Source organism: Erinaceus europaeus, unplaced genomic scaffold, assembly GCF_950295315.1.
Source record: "Erinaceus europaeus unplaced genomic scaffold, mEriEur2.1 scaffold_738, whole genome shotgun sequence".
NCBI classification, from domain to species: Eukaryota; Metazoa; Chordata; class Mammalia; order Eulipotyphla; family Erinaceidae; genus Erinaceus; species Erinaceus europaeus.
This window is the reverse complement of record NW_026648066.1, coordinates 15,033-31,326: the sequence shown is the minus strand read 5'-3', so window position 1 is coordinate 31,326 and position 16,294 is coordinate 15,033. Positions and strand designations below refer to the sequence as shown.

At 36.2% G+C, this 16,294-nt stretch overlaps 1 protein-coding gene across 1 annotated transcript in view; it reads right to left on the bottom strand.

Annotated features, from left to right (window-relative positions):
• Positions 1–647: 647 nt before the first annotated feature.
• The window catches only part of LOC103107056 (pregnancy zone protein-like), a gene marked incomplete at its 5' end in the record, with an annotated part of 30,024 nt that continues 14,377 nt past the window's right edge, over positions 648–16,294 (bottom strand). The window contains 19 exons of the mRNA XM_060184702.1: positions 648–1,416; positions 2,210–2,251; positions 3,522–3,624; positions 3,971–4,039; positions 4,807–4,897; positions 5,265–5,395; positions 5,580–5,798; positions 6,614–6,837; positions 7,278–7,455; positions 7,719–7,793; positions 8,176–8,332; positions 8,929–9,019; positions 9,929–10,105; positions 11,263–11,346; positions 13,122–13,173; positions 13,392–13,513; positions 14,211–14,337; positions 14,821–15,049; positions 15,447–15,636. Coding sequence (XP_060040685.1) covers positions 1,394–1,416; positions 2,210–2,251; positions 3,522–3,624; positions 3,971–4,039; positions 4,807–4,897; positions 5,265–5,395; positions 5,580–5,798; positions 6,614–6,837; positions 7,278–7,455; positions 7,719–7,793; positions 8,176–8,332; positions 8,929–9,019; positions 9,929–10,105; positions 11,263–11,346; positions 13,122–13,173; positions 13,392–13,513; positions 14,211–14,337; positions 14,821–15,049; positions 15,447–15,636 — 2,384 coding nt within the window. The remainder of the gene's footprint in view (positions 1,417–2,209; positions 2,252–3,521; positions 3,625–3,970; positions 4,040–4,806; positions 4,898–5,264; positions 5,396–5,579; positions 5,799–6,613; positions 6,838–7,277; positions 7,456–7,718; positions 7,794–8,175; positions 8,333–8,928; positions 9,020–9,928; positions 10,106–11,262; positions 11,347–13,121; positions 13,174–13,391; positions 13,514–14,210; positions 14,338–14,820; positions 15,050–15,446; positions 15,637–16,294) is intronic.

Below are 16,294 nucleotides of genomic sequence, written 5' to 3'. Positions count from 1 at the left end.
AGTAACCAGATTGACTTTTACACTCTATGAAAACAAGAGCATTTAAATATGGTGGAGAGAGGGAGAGCTAGATGGAAAGTTCCAGTTAGTGTGATAGCACTAGACATGATAAACTGATAAATAAGTAAGAAATTGATCTTTATAGTACAGTCCTAATTCAGCAATTAAGTCTGAATTAGAATTCACTCCATGAGAGCTGAATAAAGATTAAAGGTACCTGTATATGGACATTCATAATCACTGAAATTTATTCATGTTCAGTGTAAATATTAAACAATATGTAGTATGATCACAGGGATAACTGACATGATAAAAGGATACCAAAAATTCATCAAGGATAAATAATGAAATTAGTGTTGTAAAGCAAAGATGGAATTAGAGAAATGAGTGATTCCATAGTAACTTATTATAATACTTTATTAAACCAGAATACTTGAAATTTTTCTCTCTTTTTTTTTTAAAGAATTTATTTATGAGAACGATAGGAGAGAAAGAACCAGCCATCACTCTGGTACATGTGCTAACTCACGACCTCATGCTTGAGAGTCTAGTGCCTTAGACACTGTGCCACCTCCTGGACCACGAAATCTTTCTCTTGTGGAAGAATAGATTAGTTAATCAATGAAATAAAGTACATCATTCAGAAATCAGTCTTAAAATATATGATAATATATTTTGTGACAAATTAGGTACTTATGAAGGAAATACGGCATCAGTCAATAAATGAGTTCATCAACATGAAAATCTCTGTAAGATTTCACCTTTAAAGTAACACACCTCTTTATATCATCATTCCTAACTCGTATAAACACTAATTTGTTTTCCATCTCTGTAATTATGTAATAGCAAGACTGGCATATTAAAAAAATCATGTAGAATGTGACTTTTGGAAATTGACATTTTTTTTTTACTCTGCATGATATTTTGAGATGTATCCAAGTTGTGTATATCAATATCTTGTTCCTTTTCATTGCGGCACAGTATTCCACAGTGTGAATGTATCATACATAATTAGTTTAGCAGTCACCTGCTGACAGACATTTAGTTGTATCCAATATTTAGAAACATTCCTTAAATTCCCCTATCTTCATGAGGGCTATGCAAACATTTGTTTAAATTCCATTTTTACTTATATATAGTCATTTTGAGTGTACCTTTTTGTATATATCTTTCTGGTTTTTAACAATGAAGGATAGATGCGTATTTCAGAAGGTTGATAACATAGATGAATAACAGAATAAGAAAGTTGTGTCACAAGTTGTTTCATTATACAAATTTTATCTATGACCAATCTCCATTCCTTCTTTCTTTCACTGTCTTCTCTCCTGATAAAGCTTTGTACTTCATTTTCTGAGAAGTTCATATGATGAGGCATATACCTGAGCTTCTATTTTCAAGCAATTATATGCTCAGATTCTAAACAGTAGAATAAAATATAACAATATTAGATAAATTGTTTGATCTACTAAAGTACCAGTCTTTTGTATTTCAGTTTTACATTTTCAATTGCAATACATTTAAATTATTTTAGTGATTTTTCCACATTTTGAAGTGGAGAATCAAAAGTTTCACAGCATATATTATATTGTCAAAAGTGAACTCTGTAAAGAAGCCTAAAGGCAAGTCCCCAGGCTACATTTCACATGGGTAATTGCAGTGAAGTTTCCTAATCTTAACTATAAGTTTGAAAAGTTGTAGTTGACAAGTGTGCTATTACTTGATATGAATTTAAACTAAAAGATTAGGTGATTTGATTTCTAAATGAGGCAAATTACTATTTTTTTATTATTCGATACAGACAGAGAGAAATTTAGAGGTGAGGGGAGATAGAGAGGGAGAGAGACAGAGAGACACCTGCAACCCTGCTTCGCCACTCATGAAGCTTCTCCCCTGCAGGTGGGGACCAGAGTCTTGAACCTGGGTCCTTGTGCACGGTATGTGTGCGCTTAGCCAGGTGCGCCACCGCCTGGTCCCACAAATTACTATTTTTAAACTCAAATATATCACCCCTGACATAGATCATTATAATTTTCTTGTATATTTTTCTAATGGAGAAATTCTGTAATGCATTTGAAATAATTCAATTATGAATTATGTACCAGGAGAATTTATAGCAGGACTAAGAGTATAATCAAGGAGCACCACATAGGCAACAGATGCTCATTAATTTTCTTTATGTCGGCACTAGATTTTATAGTTGATACTTTACCAGCATTGCAGGGGATGCTATACTCTTTAATGGTGAACTCATCTGAAATACAGAAATGAAGCAAAAAGAATGAAGACATTGAGTGATAGCAAGAAAACAATAAATTGTAAATGAATTGTCCACAATAAGAACAAAAGTATAAAGCACAGTTATGGAGTCAGTGAAAATGACTGACTTACTTTTGAACTAGGCTATTTGGGATTAGTGGAGAGTAGTAGAGAAAAAATTGTGTTTGGATTGAAAATACGAGGGGTAGGACTTGTTAATTGAAAACTGTGTGCCTATACTATGAATCCACTGCTCCTGGTGGCCATTATTTCTGTTTTATTGCATAGAGACAGAGAGAAATTGAGAGAGCAAGGGGAGAGAGAGAGAGGGAGAGTGAGAAAGATAGACACTTGCAGACCTGCTTCACTTGTGAAGCTTCCCCTGTGCAGGTGGGGAACCACAGGCTCAAACCAAGACTCTTATGAGGGTCCTTATTTTTAGTACTATGTACACTTAGCAAAGTGTACCGCCACCCAATCCCCCTGAGATGTGACTTCATAGTGATTGTTATTCATCTCTTTCTGGAAGAATTCTGTCCAGAATAAGTAGTTTTATATGCGAATTTAGAATAAAAATTGTTACCTTATTGCTTCATAACCAACTTAGATAAATGGTTTTAAGATCCACTTAGGGAGGCACATAACAGGTTAATATTCAATGACTAATTACTTGATAAATACCAGCATAGTTCTTCTACCCATGAAAGTTTGCACTGTTTTTATTTTATTGTAATAACAATGCTTCATAACATTATGTAGGTTTCAAGTGTGTGTCATTATATATCAACACACATTTGTATGTAGATACGTGTGTATGTATGTATACATACACACCTATGTATTTCATTAAATTCACAGTAAAAGTGCAGTTCCACCCTCACTGTCTAAGCGGTTACTTTTATCTAATTTACCCACCTCTCTTCCATTCCCTTCTGGTAACCACTAGTTTGGTCTTATACTCAGAAAGTTCATATTTATTTTATTTAAGTCATTGTTTTGTTTTGTTTTATTATGTGCCACATGTGAACAAAATTATACTGTGTTTGTGTTTGTCTGGCATAGTTCAATAAGCATAGTATGCTCTGACTCTATATATATTGTTGCAAATGAAAAGGAATTTATCTTTAAAAAATCTGAGTAATATTTTACTGCATTTGTGTACTATATCTCTCTTATCAAAGATTGTGCAGTTTTATTTTAGTCTAGTTATTGTTTACACAGTAATTTTTTCTTTCAAAATTTTAACATCTCTGTATCCTACTCACCTGTCTCATAATAATCATAGGCTTTTACTGTGGCTGCTTTTAAATTTTCTACTTGAATGTCTTGTTCCACTGAGAAGGTAAAACTCACAACCTGACTGGTTAGCTGGAGAGACAAGAAAAGATTATTTTAATTACTGGTAATCATCCTCTCTTCCCGACGCATGTTGAAACCCTTTATTTATATTACCCACCTGTGCCAAAACCATGGAAAGAATGAGGCAGTTTTGAGAATTGCATAGCAAACTTAGTGATAGACACAAAACAGTCAAAAGAGATCAATCTATGGACTGTCACAATTAAGCCTTGTTAACAAGTCCTAACTTTATTTCTCTCTGTAGCATTTTTCTCCTCCTTCATCTAGGTATGTGAAAATACTCTTTGAAATATGGAATGGTTTATGAGTAGCCCTGGTAGTTCTATCAGATAATAGTAGTTATAGGGAATCTTACCTCTTCAAAGTAAATCAGGACATGGTTTTTGTTGACTTCAGTCCTTTGAATCTGAGGCATTTCTTTGAGCTGTTGATGAAGAAGATAGGAATGAGGACATTTCACACTGAGTACAGTCTTAGGTATTTATGATCTAAATGGCACCTTTTATCCACAATTTTTGCTCTCTGAACTTTCAGTTGCTTTCAGTTGATCGTGGTTGGAAAAAAATTAAGTGCAAGAATAAAATACTTTAAAAAGAGAGAGTATACGTATACATAACTTTTATCACAGCATACTGTGATGATGTTCTACTTTGTAATTATTAATACCTTACTGTCTAGTTTAGAAATCAAACTTTAGAATAGCTATATGTGCATAGGAAAAACCATAGTATATGTAAGATATTTGTGATTTAAGGTATCTGCTGGAGACCTTAAAACATATTTTCCACAGATAATGATGACTACTATAAGTATCAAATCTTTTGATTATATATGCATGATATATGTGAGATATTTTCCTAGGCAGTTTACAAAATATATACATATACATATACATATACATATATATATATATATATATATATATATATATATGTACTTGGAAGATCAGTTTATACCACACCATCAACCTAGATATCCCAGAGCTTGTTGGGATGTTATTAACCATGTTTATGACTTATGCCTTAAATCTGAGACCATAAAACTATGATACCCAGTGTTAAAATGATGGAAACACAATCTAAGGAACCATATTTGGGCCAGTAATTCTCTTGCATCAATAGAATAAAATGGACAGGTGTAGACATCAGCATTTATCATGGCTATGCTATCTGTAGGGAGTTTAGGTTTTACCTTTTTCACGGATGCTTTCACAGGTATGAAGCCTGACACCATCTTCACATCAACAATCACCATGTTGGAGCTGGGTTGTTCTCCTATATAACTATAAAATGAGGGTATATGGACAAGGGATTCAGGCAAAATTACTTGGAATTTGTTCAAAACCAGAATCTCCCCTTTCATTTCTAGTGTTCTATATTCCTAATACTCATTCTCCAAAATCTCTAGTTGCCTCTTCCCTAGTTGTTAAGGTAACCCAACATTATGAACTCATGTTCTAAAGGTAAGGAAACGTTGTATGCTCCATGTTAAACTTCTCAGTAAGAGTAAAGAAAATTACTTTCTTGTCAAGAAATATTGGAAGCATTTAATTTTCATTGTGTGTGACCCTGGGCAGTGTTTTCATGCATAATAAAACACATTTATTTCACTATATTCTACATAAGAACTGAGAGAAATATAGGATTTACCTAATATTTATGTGAATCTGCATTTTCTTTTGAGCATCCACCCCGTCACAGTTCTTGGGGAAAGTGTCAACACTAAGAGCGAAGGGATCTTTCCCCTCTTTCTTAGGCAGGACATTATATCTCAAGGATGTCTAAAGCAAATTGAAAAAAACAATTCTGAATCTTTGCACTCAAATCATCTTCATCATCTTCTCTCTTCTAGATTATTCATACTTTCCCTTACCATACAATTCATTTACTGGTTTGCAAATTCAGATTTAATTATTGAGATTTTTTTCTGCTGTGTGTAGCATTCCTGAGTCCTGTCAGTCTCACCTGGAGGTACACACATCCAGACCCTGACACTGCAGTGCTGTAGTCCCCTGGAATCTTCGGCAACACCACCTCTTGTAGCAGAAGGCGGTTGCTCTCATCTACTTGGAATTCTTCAGAGAATGTTTCTGAAGAATTGAGGCGGACTATAACAGGTTTATCCCTTTTAGAGAAAGTTGCTGTTCCATATTTTGAAAGGGCTTGGAGAGCTACCACTGTGTCCTGACAATAGATAAAAGCAGAGATTATAGGATGTTAGCAAAATCATAATGGCTGTATGTCATTTGTCCTTTCAATAGTTATAAAGGTGCATCATTAACTGGATATCAATTCTGTTCAGGTCTATTGTAGATAATTTGGGGAGAATAAATAAATCATTTTTCACATAATTTGAAATATACACAGAGAACTGGCACAGAATAGAGACTATTTCAATTACCTATAAGTTTACATAATAATACTTGTTTTTAAAAAATACGAGTATGGAAAATAAATTGGACTCAGAATTGTAAGAGAAGACTATGAAGAAGGTGAGGAATTCAATTTTCTTTGAACATTGAGAAAGATTAAAATGGACAGAGGAGAATTCCCAGGGACTACTGGGGGGGTGGGGTGGGTGGGGAGCATGTCGTAAATGAAGTGAGTGAATTCTAGAAAAGGTGGAGTGATTTGGCCTAATTAGATAGGAGTATTCATGTGAATTGTGGAGAAGAGATATTTTGGGTAAACATCAAATAAGTTTAGTCTTTGGATGGAAAAATATTTACTTTATCAGCAAAGTAATCTTATGAAAATGTTACTTAAGGAAGATCGATATGCTTTACAGGTAAAGGTCCACTTAGAGTCTAGATAAATGTCCAAACAATAGCCTATATATAAAATGGTGACATGGGTATCAATATGGGTATGGAGGAATGGAGAAGGTATGAATTAAAAGCATTATTCAATAATTCAGCTCTTAGAATATGGCTGTGTGTACCTAATGTATTCATATATTTTTCCCCTCCCCCTCCCCCCTCCAGAGTCAGTCCCCAGACCTGAGTGGAGGAAAATCCCCCATAGGGGTTTTGTTGCTTTGTGATCCATTTCACAATCTGGGATGCCACAGATAGGTCACTTGAAGATGGGACAGGTTGAACAGTAAGGTAAGCAAGGAGCACATAAGCTGTCATCTCTACTTCAGCAGAAGGAGCCCGGGGTTGATAAAATAATGTATTCGATTCTTGAAGTTTCCCAGGTCTTTCCCAGTGGATTGAATTCTCTATGGAATGCAAATGGATAGAATAGATTGATATTGAATTTAGAGAATGGTTTCAAACCTTGATCCATAATTATGATTATAATTAGAGTCTCACTACTGAATTGATATAAATGAAGTAAAAGTGTATATTGTCAATAAGCAGATCTTAGATAATAAAATAAACTATGTTTCCAGAAAATCATTCCATATCTCTGTGTCTATTACATGAATAATTTTGGAAGTTAGGTTATATAGATTCTCTAAGTTGTGAATTGATAAAATGGTCATATTAGTAAATGCATGTGTTATGTTGTTCATACTTATTATGGGCTTAGTAATATAATTAATATAAATATAATATAATGTAGTATAAATGTGATAACTGTGAGCTCTACTGGTCTTTTCCCTTTTTGTGATTACAGGGGATTTGGTGAAATAAATTTTGTAGTAGTGATTCTTACCTTCTTTCACAGCCTCTTGGTCTAGTGAGCTAAGCAGTTCATTTCTTCTGGCCTGGTTTCCTGCTAGGGCAAAGGCATAGGCAAGTAGTGCCTTAGTATAGACAGTAGTTTCTTTGGTCCTTGAGGTGGATTGCCAGGCTGTTTCCAAGCAGTATAGAGCATTGCGGACAACTGGGTGCTATAAAGATGAAATATCTTAATAAAACAGAAGCTTAAACTGATCTCAAGCTAATCCCAAGTAAAGACCCAATGGTTCTGGGCAGCATCACAGAACAGTTTTCTCCCAAGCTCCAAATGATCATACCTGTTATGTTTCCATGAAAAATACCCCCAAATTAAATAAAATGAGAAGTGCAATTCATTTTCCTCAGAGATGTATAGTCTTATGATTTTGATGCCTTACTCTTGTGAGGGAGGTACAGGGAGCATGCTAATACATACAGTGATGGACAGTGGCATTTCCAGTAGAGCGATGGTGATGTAGGCAGAAAGTGTCACCTCATTATCCACCCCACCCTGTAAGGATCAGAAGCAGAGGTACTCACACACACGCACACACACTCCAGTATTCATTAATCAGGCTAGCTCAGTCTTTCTGAGCATCCTCATTAGCAAAAAAAAAAAAAAAAATTCCCCTGCATAGTTTTATTTATTTCCCTCTTCTTCTCCTACCTTAATTCTTGAGTCTGTCTTAGCTCACTTCTCCTCAGTTTCAGTAACATTGATTTTTGCACATTTTTTTCAATAAAAGCTATTAATTTATTGCTGGATTGTAGAAGAATTCACCTCTACCAACTATCTTCAAAACGATGCCACTAGAACTTAATAAATCAATAGGTGCATCGTGATTCCTATGTAACACTAAATTTAGGCACCAGAATAAAATTAATTTCATCACCTTCATAGCATTATGTAACAGTGATCCAGAGCTCTGGAAACAACCATTTTCCTTTTGTTTCTGCGTGAGCCATGTGAACGAATCTGTGATGTGTGAAGACTCCACAGAGATGTATACTTGGGCTTGAACAAAGGACTTTAGCACAAATGCAGTGAGCCTGCCAGACAAAGAGACAGCAATAAGAGGACATTTTCATTTTTGAAGCTTACTTTATTTCCTTAAGACCTTGGTCTTCACAACTCAATGAAAACAATTATTGCAGGCATTTGGTGGGAAATGGTACTTGAGAGGTGAATACCCTTCTAGTTGTCCAAGAGACATCTGAACCTCTTTTTAAAGCCTTTCACCTTCTTTGCTTTTTCTAGAGTTTATGTTTTTAAGTTTTTTTTCCTTCATGAAATGGTTTTTTGATCCTCCATGCATTCCTACTACTCAAACTACCATTTTTGAATGATTTCACTACATCTATTTTGCCCTTTATATTCTTCCCTCACTTAATGCAGAATAGATGATAGACTTCTGACATTTCACTTTATGACACTTTTTATTTTGCATTTCCACTTGGAGGTTCTTACTTCATTGTTGTATATGCTTTCAGAACAAATGAACTTTCATGGGTGAGATCACTCAGGTTGTGCTTAATAGATATGAGTTTATAAAGAATAACAGATTTAGAGGTATCAGTATGTAAATATTTGAAAAATTTTGAAATATCATGGATTTACAGAATTCACATGAAGATAATTATCTTACCAAGTGTTTCCTTGCTGTTTGCCATTATCATCTTCTCCAAAAGTACTGTATGAACCATCTTTGTGCTTATAATTCAGCTGCCTTTGGTACCCTGAAGAGGAAGTTTTCATAGACTTTAAAAATAGTAGAAACATAGGATAATTAATGAATCTTTTCTTCATAATTAAATATGTTGAGGTGGAATTACTTGACAACTACTGTTTTCTAGTACTTGATAATGCCATTACTTTTTTTCTTCTTTGCCATCACATTTATCATTAGGGCTCCTCAGTTACTGTTTGACAAATCCGTGGCTCCCTGCATTCCTTCCTCACTTTCTTTCTCTCTCTCTTTTTTTTTTCTTTTTATAAAGTCACATATAAGTAGGGGTAGAAGAAGAAAATAGATACCTGAAGCAATGTTCCACTATCCATAATGAAGCTTTCCAGGAGGAGGGCTTGGTGCCTGTACTATGAATCCAGCGCTCTTGGCAGCCTTTTTTTTTTTTTTTTTTTTTTTTGATAGGATAGAGAGAGATTGAGAGAGGAGGGGAAGATAGAGAGGAAGAGAGAAAGATACATCTCATCCCTACTTTTCACTACTTGTGAAGCCATCCCCCTGCAGATGAGCCGGGTGCTCCAACCAGGATTCTTGCACTGGTCCTTGCACTTGGTACTATGTGTGCTTAACCAGGAGTGCCACCAACTGACTCCCAGGATATTTCATTTTGTAAATAGCTACAATGACTATTGAATTTTTACCATTAGTGTGATTTTATTGAGATCTATAAAGGGAATAAGGCATCTATTAGGATTTCTCCTTTTGAGGGCAGAAGAGCTAACTCAACTTGCTAGTGCACTAGTTTGCATTACTGAGCAACCTGAAACTGCAAGTTCATTCACTCCCCAGCACCACCAGATAGATGCCAGAGCTGAAGAGCACCACAGTATATCCTAAGTCTTTTTCTCCCATGCTCCCCTCTTGTATCACTCTTTTTTTTTTTTTTGAGGCAGTCTCTTACCACTGGTGAGGTAGTCAATGGCTTTGGACTTGATATCCTGTGTCAGCTGTCCTGTCTTATTCAGATAGTTCAGAACATAGATGTTGGGGACAAAACGGACCATATTCTGCTCTCCACAACCAAAGGGCATTTGGATAAGATTGTGAAGGTTTTTCATTGCAGATCCTAGTATATCACCTGGAAATTGAAAGACATAAAAAAAGGGAAAAAAATTCAAAGAAACACAGAGCTAGTTTATATTGGGATATAAAGAAGCATTGTTAGCTAGCTCAAAGGTCATATCAATTATGAAGAGGTACACAGAAAAATATGAGTTGAAGAGAAATAATATAAGGAAGAATTGGGAAAAAATTAAGCCAGTCAGGAGTCGGGTGGTAGCGCAGAGGGTTAAGTGCACGTGGCGCAAAGCGCAAGGACCAGCATAAGGATGGTTCGAGCCCCTGGCTCCCCACCTGCAGGGGAGTCGCTTCACAAGTGGTGAAGCAGGTCTTCAGGTGTTTACATTTTTCTCCCCCTTTTTGTCTTCCCTTTTCTCCATTTCTCTCTGTCCTATCTAACAATGACATCAATAATAACGGCAATAACTACAGCAACAATAAAAAAGGGCAACAAAAGGGAAAATAAATAAATAAATAAAATTTTAAAAAATTAGCCAGTATTTTAAGGATAGAGAAAATAGGGGGCTGGGTGTTGGTGCATCAGATTAAGTGCATATAGTAGGAAGTGTGCAAGGATCCCAGTTTGAACCCCCAGCTCCCCACCTGCAGGTGGTGGGTCACTTCACAAGCAGTAGGTCTGTAGGTGTCTATATTTCTCTCTCCCTCTCTGTCTTCCCCTTCTCTTTCAATTTCTTTCTGTCCTATCCAAAAAAAAAAAAATTAAAAAATGGCCACAGGAGCAGTAGATTCATGGTGCAGGCACTGAGCCCCAGGGTTAGGGAAGGAGGGAGGTAAAAAGGGAAGGAGTGGGGTAGAGAAATAGGGATGATGTGTAATGGGAGAGTGCATCTTTTCTGACTCATGCAGTTTTTAATATTCAGTTCTTTTCAAATCTACTAGGAAGAATGTGCTTAGTCTTTTGAGATTAGGGTAGAGAGGTGAGTCTTTTTACTCTGTAGAGTATATAAGGCATAACATATAATGTATAACGTGTATTTAACCCCCTTTCTGATTAATATACAATGCAGCCTTCAGCTCAGTACCCTTCCCTCAATTCAGTATCTGGAGTCTGGACATTTATTAGCAATGGATGCTCAGAGCCATACAACAGAGTGACTAATTTTAGGTGCTAGAGTTCTGGGTAAATAACTGCTTCCCTTGAGTTGAGAGACTCACCCAAAACTGAATATGTTGCCCTGGCAGATCCTTCAACCACATTTGAAGGGACTTTTAATGGCAACTTTTCAATTACTCCAGTTCCTATAGGAAAAAAAAATACAAGTGTATGTAAGGAAAGGGAAATTTTAAAAATGTTTTATTTATTTCAATTTATTTCCCTTATAAAATCAAGGTCCAAGCTCTTGCTTCTCATGGTGACTAAACAACTTTTTGATGGATCCAAGTTTTTTTCTTAAGCCATGATTCATCTCAAAGTAAAGTTTTTATAAAATACTTACATTTGTTTGTGAAAGAGTTTTTGTAGATTCCCTTATAAGTGTATACAATATGGTATACTTATTCCTTCTCACTGTTTACGTTAATTACTACTATTGTTACTATTTTTCAAATCACTTTCTTTCTTCTTCTTCTTCTTCTCCTTCCCTCTCCCTCTCCCTCTCCCTCTCCCTCTCCCTCTCCCTCTCCCTCTCCCTCTCCCTCTCCCTCTCCCTCTCCCTCTCCCTCTCCCTCTCCCTCTCCCTCTCCCTCTCCCTCTCCCTCTCCCTCTCCCTCTCCCTCTCCCTCTCCTTCTCCTTCTTCTTCTTCTTCTTCTTCTTCTTCTTCTTCTTCTTCTTCTTCTTCTTCTTCTTCTTCTTCTTCCTCTTCTTCTTCTTTTTATAAGAGAGACATAGAGAATAAAACCAGAGCAGTGCTCAACTCTGGCTTATGGTGGTGCTAGGGGTTGAACCTCACACCTCAGAGCCTCCAGCATGACAGTCTTTTGCAGACCTATTATGCTGTCTCCCCAGCCCAAATAACATGCTTTCTATAAATATTAACTGAATGCTATGTGATAAGTTCTAGTTTAAGTACAGTAATACAACAATTTTCAAAAAAGATCCTGAAACTTTAGAATTTTCAATTTAATAGCAGTAAAATCAAAGAGAGATTTGGTAAAGCAGATGCTACATTTTATAGGGGGAATTAAAGCAGTATACATATTTATATCAGTGAATTAATAAGATTCAAAATTGGGAAGTGATGTTTATTGATTAAAAAATCTAAAATTGGGGGGTTGGGCGGTGATACATCTGGTTAAGTGCATACATTAAATTGCACAAGGATCCAGGTTCAAACCCCTCATCCCCACCTGCAGGAGGGAAACTTCACCAGTGGTGAAGCAATATTGCAGGTATCTCTGTTTTCCTCTCTAGATTCTTCTTTCCTCTTGATTTCTTTTTGACCACTACAATCAGTAGTAGTAATGTCACACAGATATTTCACAATTTTGAAAATTGCTTGGGGATAAGTTTGGGATACCCGGGTATGTTGTAAAGAATCATGTTCCTGGGTTAAGCGCATGTGGCACGAAGCACAAGGATCTGCGTAAAGATCCTGGTTCAGCCCCCGCTCCCTACCTGCAGGGGAGTTGCTTCTCAAGTGGTGAAGCAGGTCTGCAGGTGACTATCTTTCTCTCCCAGTCCTCTCTGTATCCCCTCCTCTCTCCATTTCTCTCTGTCTTATCCAACAATGATGACATCATCATCAACAACAATAATAATGGCAACAACAATAATAATGGCGACAACAATAAAAACAACAAGGGAAACATAAGGAAAAAAAAGAATAATGTTCCATTGCCATCAGCTTAAATCCTCACTAATAGCTATGAGCTTGTAGGTTTTCTTTTAAACTTTTCTATATCTTCATCGGGGAAAATTATTCTGCATGTCTTTAGGTCTTCAGACTTTTATATGGGAAAAGTACTAGTTTTTCTCTTTTTTTCCCTAGAGAAAAGTATCTCCCAAAGTTCATATGACAACTATATACTTTGGCATATGACTTATATGAAAGCTTTATCTATTATTGACACTTACCTGAGGCACAGAGCATTGTGTGGAAAGTTTCTTCCCTTTCTATTCCTTCGGGCTTTTCATTGAAAGGGAAATATATGAAAACATTATTGAAGCTAAATATACAGGTGAAAAAAATCAATCACTTTAAAATACAGGAGAAAATCTTAGTGGAAAATGTGAGTTGTGGATACATCTATGTTCTTGGGGAGAAAATATCACTATCACATATATTTTAGATAATGTACTATTGTATAGAAGATCGTGGAGATTTGAATCAGTTTACCCACATACCTCAACTAATAAGGGCTTGATCACTGTATCCTTTTGCCCAAATGTTGGGGCATCAGGCACCTCATTGTCACATAACTCCTGAGACTGCAGGGCTTCTGCAGTGGCTGTGAAATTTACCTCTCCTGAAAAATAAAATACATAAGGAGTCAAACAGCAATTCTCTTTTTAGTAAATTATTTAAAGTTTACCCTATAAGTGCCATGGTTTTCTTTCAATTAGTTATTGTTAAAAGTAGGAAGAAAATGTATCTGGGTCCAAGTAGTGCCACACCTAGTTGAGTGCACACATTACAGTGTGTAAGGACCAGGGTTCAAGCACCCCACCTGCAGGAGGTTAAGTTTCATGAGTGGTGAAGCTGTGCTATAGGTATCTCTTTTTTTCTCTCTCCTTATTTAACCTCCTTCCTCTCTCAAGTTATATCTGTATTTATCTAAAATAAATAATTATTAAACACACACAGAGACACACAGAAGAATTAGAATCTAGAGGCCAGGAGATAGCTCAACTAATAACACATTCATTTTACTAAACACAAGGCCATTGATTCAAACTCTCACTCTGCATAGGAGCATCAAAGATGTCATTAGGACGATTCCAGGTATGGTAGAATGGTATTCAACTGTTTTCTTCTTTCTGTCTCTCTCCTTGCCCCCCACCCCTGTTTGTTCCTCTTTAACTCTCTCTAAAATAAAGAATGAACAGATAGCTCTGGAAAGACCACTTAGCAGTGATATTGTACTCTTGAGTCTCTGAATTCATTCCTAAGTACTATGAAAAATAAATGAAGAATAAACACGTGTCAACAACTTTGCCACTCACCCAGTGACTTTGGGGTCACAGCCCAGGATACAGTTTTCTGTCCATTTCCAGAGATGCAGTAAGACAGTACATTGTTCTCTTCTGGGACAGCCAAGAATTCAGAAGAGATCTGCAGCTGCACGCTGACCTGTCTCCCCCATACAGCCACAAGTTCAAGAAAGAACATAGGTCAGTAGCAGAATAGACAAGTTTACTGGGACATACCAATTAAAAGACTTTGAGGGATTGTTCAAGCAATGTAAAAATCCTGTCAAATCCTTTGAATTTTAGATGTTTCCCAGTAATGTAATGGAAAGCCGAACTACAATTAGGATAAATACCTAGGATTTAGGTTTGTGGCCCTTTCAACATAACAATCTCCTTTTATTGGAGTGATGGGATAAACTATTCTAGTAGAAATAAGGTCTGGAGTTAGGAATACACATATAATAGAGAGTCCCAAATGAGCATCATTTATCACCTTGATCAGGTAACTTTGCTATTGACACTTACTTTATTCCAAAATTAGGATGCATCAAATTATACTGCAATTTTCTAGGAAATCTTGTTAATAAATGCTGAATGTAGTCATTTATTCTGCTTTTTCTCATATTCCAAAAAACGCCCTTACCCGAATGTATTGGGGCAAGTAATTGAACACAGTGGCTTTGAGTGTGAAGGCTTCTCCTCGAATGACAGAATATGGCAAAGTGAGTTCAAGGAAGAAAGGCTGGAAAGCTTGAAGAGAGATGGTAGGGGAGAGACCAAGCCCTGTTTTTCCAGACAGGCAGATTGCATTGGCTTTCCACTCCGTGATAGTGTCCGGGATTTTCATCACCATGTCACTTTGACCTGATAAACTAGTGAAGGGAAATTAAAAAAGAATGAATAAACCCCTTTTTGTAGCACAGATTATCACTGATCTTCGAGCATAATAACTCAGTAACTTAGGGTGATAAATGATCGATTTGATAGAAGAGCTGGTGATCCTACTGTAATCTGTGATAGTTTTGCTTATCTTTTTAAAGGCAGTGGCAGCTTCCTGCTTCCTATTATTTTAGTTATCTCAGGACCAAATTAGATATATAACTTGTAGTACCTCGCCATGTTACTACTGAACAACGGACCTATATATATTTACCAGAGAAGTATTCAAGAGCACTTAAAGAAAGCATCAGGAACCACAGTCATCACCAGGATCACTGAAGAGCACTCAAATCCCAGCCTCAACAAATTTCCAAGTGACACACAACTTACTCAGTTACTACCAAATCCCAGATCCAGGTCTCAGGGAAATATTTCCGAATTGTCTCTCTTTTTTTGATTTCCATGGGCAGGAAGCTTCCTGGCAGTGGCTGCCCTGGCAGTGGCATTGCCATTGAATAACCTGCTGCCAAAGAACCAACAACAGGAACAGACATGCCTGGTAAACCCATGGGCATTGAACCTGTTATACCAATAGAAAGATAACTTTAGCCCAATGTAAAGGTCATTATCTAATCATTAATTTCTTATAGCTGCTTAATTTTTTCAAGCACAGTAAAGTCATTTATTCAGGCATCATTTACTATTGGGAAAATATAAAATTACCAGCCTATTATTTTGGTCATTTATATATTTGTCCTAGAAATAAATATTGTTGTCTCTTTACTACATAATAAAGAGGCAAATGCATTTTTCTCTAGAAATGAAAACAAATGTATTCTAATCTGATTATCCAACTGATGGAGGGAAGAATAAGGTATAATTTTCTATGTAAAAGAATAGGCTTAAACTATTGTTGCAATCACATAATCTTTATTTATAGTGAGAATCAAACAAGAGGGATGTATGCTACCTACAGCAAAAGGATTTCAGAATTAATTTTTTAAAAAAGTGAATAAGATATGGAAACATAAACAATAGTATACAATAAACTATGGGCTATAGATCATGGATACTCAATAAAGCACATAAAATGAAATTTAGATTGGTGAGGAACCACTTTACCAAAGTAAAAATGATCATTGAAAGATGAAACACAGAGAAGAATGGAGAGGTAGGTATTCCAGGGAATCAGCCCATACAAGTTAAGTATATATAGAGAGGCTGGGAGGGATATTACA